At 42.8% G+C, this 5,223-nt stretch overlaps 1 protein-coding gene across 1 annotated transcript; it reads left to right on the top strand.

Annotated features, from left to right (window-relative positions):
- Nucleotides 1-2,317: 2,317 nt before the first annotated feature.
- LOC149310121 (5-beta-cholestane-3-alpha,7-alpha-diol 12-alpha-hydroxylase-like) lies at nucleotides 2,318-3,865 on the top strand. The gene has a single exon (XM_089531475.1). The coding sequence runs from the start codon at nucleotides 2,318-2,320 to the stop codon at nucleotides 3,863-3,865; it is 1,548 nt and encodes a 515-aa protein (XP_089387601.1).
- The last annotated feature ends 1,358 nt before the right edge of the window (nucleotides 3,866-5,223 follow it).

Here is a 5,223-nt window from a genome sequence, read left to right as displayed (position 1 = left end):
TTGATTTAGGGAATTTGTATGTCTCCATCTCCCTTTTTTTTTTTTTTTTTGGCTTTCTTTTCTTACGTGATAAAGCTCTAGAGCCAAAAACAATCTTGTACCAGAACTATTCTTACTGAGGGTGCCAAATAAGCAGATTAAAGAGTTGAACTACAAAACCCGCCAGAACGTTGTATGTGAAATATTGGAAGAATCCAGAGATTCCATCTAAGGATGAGTGGATTTTGAAGGTTATAGAAATGGTTGTAATGGGCAAGCTGTCTGTTTTGATAAAAGATAAGACCCAGAAAAATTTATTGAATGAATCAGAAACATTGATTGCATTTTAAAGAAGGAACAAAGGGATGGATATGTTTGTGGGATTTGAATACTGAATGTTATTTGACTGGTTTGGCAGAAGTGATAATATAGAATAAGTGAAAGTGAAGAAGTGCGTGAATATATATATATCTGTATCTATATACAGAGAGAGAGAAAGAGAGAGAGAGAGAGTCATCCCTCCATATTTGCGGCTTTGATATTTGCAGATTTGATTATTCACGGATTTCATTAATATGTTCTCTCTAGGACTGTCTAGGTCCTCCAGTGCAACTCTGTGGTCAACTTTAACTAAAAGTTGCACTGAAAGACCATTTGTAGCCATTCCAGTGCCATTCTATGGTCAGTGTATGTTGTCATACAAGAAGAACTGTCATCTTCCGGCCTGAGAGGGAGGATCAGGCAGACCCAGCTCCATCAGGGATAGCCTGAAGAAAGAGGCTCCTCTCTCCTTAACTGTCATCTTCCGGCCTTCAACCCAACCACCACAGCAGAGGTTGTCTGGCGGGTGCAGTGTTTTGTGTCAGCCAGACAGCTGTGGAGTGATAGCATGACTTAACACACTGGGGTGACACCAATCCTAGTGTTGCCACTGGGTGGGACCTCAATCTATCCTTAATCTATTAGTCCTCCTGTTCCACTATCTGAGGCAGTTGTCTCAATTTGTCTAAGCCAGAAGTATGACAAATAAATATGGGGCATCCTACTTTTGGGGCTGATCAAGGAGTGCCAGGATGATATGACCAAGTTGCTCAGTCGCTAGCCTTCAATTACCTCTCTCCATCTATTCTAGAACTGCTCTCTCTCAACACACCACTCACGCACTCACGAACTTGATATCAGCTTCAGGTGCCATGCACTACGCTATGCTACACATCAGAAACCTATCTATTCACCTGAGAGCAATGGTAAAAAAATGGTGCCTGAAGAATAATGTTGCCCAAACTCCATCATTTCCCTAATGCTGTCTTTGTGCCATGCAAAATTTTCCAGTCCTACTGCTATTCATTACTGCTGCAAGGTCTCAGCTGGCTGAAATCTCAGAAAATATTGTATTGATCCAGGTCTCCAATAGGTATACAAATCTCATGGTGAGCAGCCCTGGAGGAGGACAAAATTGGGAGAATCTGTATGGGCAATGGTTTCAAAGCTGGACACCCATCTTTACCCATGCCTTGCCTTTACCAGGGTTTCTTAACTGGGTCAGAATGTAGGTATTGTAATTGTATATACATTGTGCTTACGTGCACATTAGTGCCCCAAAACACAATGGTGGATCCGTGCCTTTGGAGCCATCACTCTATTTCAAGCATGGACATTGCAACTCGTGGGATTTCTTATTGCCGAAGGCTTGGCAGTGGAGGTGTGATGCCTGGCAGGAGTCCTTGTGAACTGTCACTTACCTTTCCAGAAGGACTAGTAGTGGTGGGAATACCACACATCATATGTGCTGTATCTAATGCAAGCCCTAGATGGCAAGAGCTGCAGTTGTTCAGTATATTTATTGTTTGTCCAGCCCTTAAAAATGGATTCCTCATTGGCTCTGGGCTACCATATAACATGGCAAGATGAGTTTTCCAAAAGCCAGATGTTTATGATAGTTCAGGAAGTGAGAAACTGGGAGAATATTGATATCACATCAGCTTAAATCACAGAGATAGCAGCAACTATATTATTAAATAATAATTGGGTCAAAACTGCAGAAAATTAGTTCCTAGCCATGTTTTATAGATAAAATGTTTTGTTTTTCTTTTAATGATAAAGACCTCACTTATGAAGACACAGAACATAAGCACAATGGCACGGGATGTACTGTGTCTTATGGTACAGATTGGACTATGACCAACAATGGCAGGGAGGAAAGAAAAGACACGATTCTTTTTGCTAGTCCTGGGATAGAAAAAAGCAGTCACACCCTGATCTCCTATCTCTCAGGTTGCTTTAGAAGTAGCTCAGGAGGACTATTTATTATTTGCAGTGTTCCTTCATCGCACCGGACATGAATTTCTGGGAGACTCTGCTCTGTGCTTTCCTTGCCTCCCTTCTCGCTCTCATACTTGGAGGCCTTTATACAATCGGAGCATTTCGCAGGAGGAGACCCACGGAACCTCCGCTGGATAAAGGATTCATTCCTTGGATAGGCCATGGCATTCAATTCAGGAAGAGTCCTTTGGAGCTTTTACAAAGGATGCGGAAGAAACATGGAGACATATTCACAGTCTTGGTTGGTGGCAATTACATCAATTTTGTGCTCGACCCACACACTTATGCACCTCTAATGAAGGAACCTAAAGAAAAACTGGATTTTGAAACATTCACTTCGATGGTCGTTCATAATGCATTTGGTATTCAGTCCACGCAAGCTTATCACCACATTGTCAAAAAATTTAGCCAGAAATATCTCAGCGGCAAGTATCTCGTTGTCTTGAACCAAATTATGATGGAGAAGTTGCAGCTTGTGATGCTTAATAGACAGGATTTGGGTGAAGGACGAAGATCTTGGCAGCGGGAAGGACTCTTTCATTTCAGCTACAAAACCATTTTCCAAGCTGGTTTTCTCACTCTATTTGGCACCGAGCCAGAGAAAGAGAGAGAAAGCAAAGGAAATTCAGTCCAGAGTCAACTTGCACAATGTGCAGAGCTATTTGAATGCTTTAAGAAATTTGACCATTTCTTTCCCCAACTGGCTGTCAGTTTGCTGGATCCTGCAGACCAGAAGGAGGCCAGGAGATTACAAAGCATCTTGTGGGATATTCTGTCCATAGAAAAGCTATATCAGAGGGACAACATCAACAGCTGGGTTGTGGAGCAGGATCAGCAGATGGCTAAGAATGGAATGACGGAAAAGATGAGGACCCAGTTCCTGCTTCTTCTTCTCTGGGCATCACAGGCTAACACTGGTCCTGCTACATTCTGGATTCTTGCACACCTCTTAAAATATCCAGAAGCAATGAAGGCAGTAAAGGAAGAAGTGGACAGAGTAATAAAGGAGACCTTTCAGGAGGTGAAGTCCGGCAGCCCCTTCCTCAGTCTGTCTCTGGATACCATCAAGACCCCTCTTCTGGACAGTGCAATAGAGGAAACACTGCGCTTGAAAGCAAATTCTTTTCTCTTCAGAAGTGTCATGAAAGATACAGATGTTAAGATGGGTGATGGCAGGGAATACACTTTACGGAAAGGGGATTCCCTCTTTCTTTTCCCTTTCATAGCCTTGCATATGGATCCAGAAGTCTACCCGAATCCTCACTCATTCAAATATGACAGATTTATAAACCCAGATGGCATCAAAAAAGAATTCTTTAAGAATGGAAAACAGCAGAAGCATCACTTTATACCATTTGGTGCAGGATCCATGGTGTGCCCCGGGCGATATTTTGCTGTGAGCCAAATGAGGATGTTTGTGATCCTGATGCTCATCTACTTTGACATGGAACTGGTTAACGCAGATGAGGATATACCACCAACGGATGAAGAGCGCTGTGGCTTTGGAACTGCCAGCCCTTCTTATGATATCCAGTTCAGGTATCGCCTGAGATGCCAAGAGTGAAGAAATGTAAATGTGGCTTTCAAAGCCATGCACTAATTTGGCTGGCAGATAAACAATGGGAAGAAAAAAATATTTTAAAAATATCTCATATGCAAAGGTGCCATTTTTAGCAGGGATGGGGGAAGAGCCAGTAAAGCGGCAGCGCATGGGGCGCAACGGGCGCGCATGCCCATTCAATTGAATGGGACACGCTGCCCCGTGCGTGCCCCGCAGCTTGAACGCGTATGCTCAAGCTGCGTAATGCGCACTTGCGTATGACGCGGGCGCCCTGTATATTAACATTTTTTAAAAATCATCAAAATTTTTTGCGTGTCCTCCATTTTTTTAAAAAAAAGTGTCCTACATTTGAAAATGTTGTCCTACATTTGTCCCGGTTTGGAGGCCCTGACTTATGGCAACCCTAATTACAGTTTATGGCATCACTGTGCCTGGCAACAGGTGTATATGCTGGCTCAGTTGTGGGCTACAACTGTAATAACTACAAGGAGTATTTTTTTTTTACTTTTGGGGTGCACTGAAATGCTATACTTTGGGGATTGCTATCTGAGATTTGATGTCAGCCATGTTCTGGCCACAGCAAGAATCACTTCCAGGTTTAAGGTAAATGCCATTAGATCAGAACTAGTTTTGGAAGACCTAAATCCAGAGGCTAGCCCTTGCTAGAGTGAGACCAACTGGCTTACCATCCAGCAATTGATTCAGTTTGTCTACTGTAGTTCAGGCTAGCAACTGGCTGTAGGCTTTAATTTCCCATAATAACCCTAATATTACGTGCCATCAAATGCACGATTCACTATTGTAGGACATGTATTTTTTTTAATGGTGGAACTAGGGGAAGTGTCAGTAGTAGGGCTTACTACACTGGTGTCTCATGGGTGTGGTGTTGATGTGGGGCCTGCATGGCTACAACCCATCACTGCATGACTGCTTTACATGATGCCTGCATTGCTTTCTAGCCATCTTGACCAAGGCTCTTGGGCTAGGATGTGACGTCAACGCAATGGACAGCTGGTGTATCATAAACATAGTCTTGCTCCTTATCTAAACACTTACACATACCTGCATACTGCTTGTCAATTACCACCACATACTTTTTGTAGCATACCAGAATTAGCCTGCTAGAAGAGGGCTGTGTAGTGCAGTGGTTAGAGTATTGCACAGGATCATATTGTATTGCACCCAGCAATGAAGCCTTTGCTTCACCACTCCCTCTCTTTCAGATTGCTCTACCTGACAAGGTTGTTGTGAGGATAAAGTGAAAAAGAGAAGGGTCATGTATGCTACCTTGAGCTCATTTAGTGGAATGGCAGGATAGACTGTAGTTAATAAATAAATACTAATATTGGGGATGGGTATGA

The sequence above is a fragment of the Sceloporus occidentalis genome, unplaced genomic scaffold (assembly GCF_023333645.1).
Source record: "Sceloporus occidentalis isolate IW3139 unplaced genomic scaffold, rSceOcc1.0.p SCAF_7, whole genome shotgun sequence".
Taxonomy (NCBI): domain Eukaryota; kingdom Metazoa; phylum Chordata; class Lepidosauria; order Squamata; family Phrynosomatidae; genus Sceloporus; species Sceloporus occidentalis.
This window is presented reverse-complemented; position numbering and strand designations above follow the sequence as displayed.

Bases quoted from the DNA above. Each gene is read 5' to 3' on its own strand.
- LOC149310121 (XM_089531475.1), top strand. From the start codon at position 2,318: ATGAATTTCTGGGAGACTCTGCTCTGTGCTTTCCTTGCCTCCCTTCTC.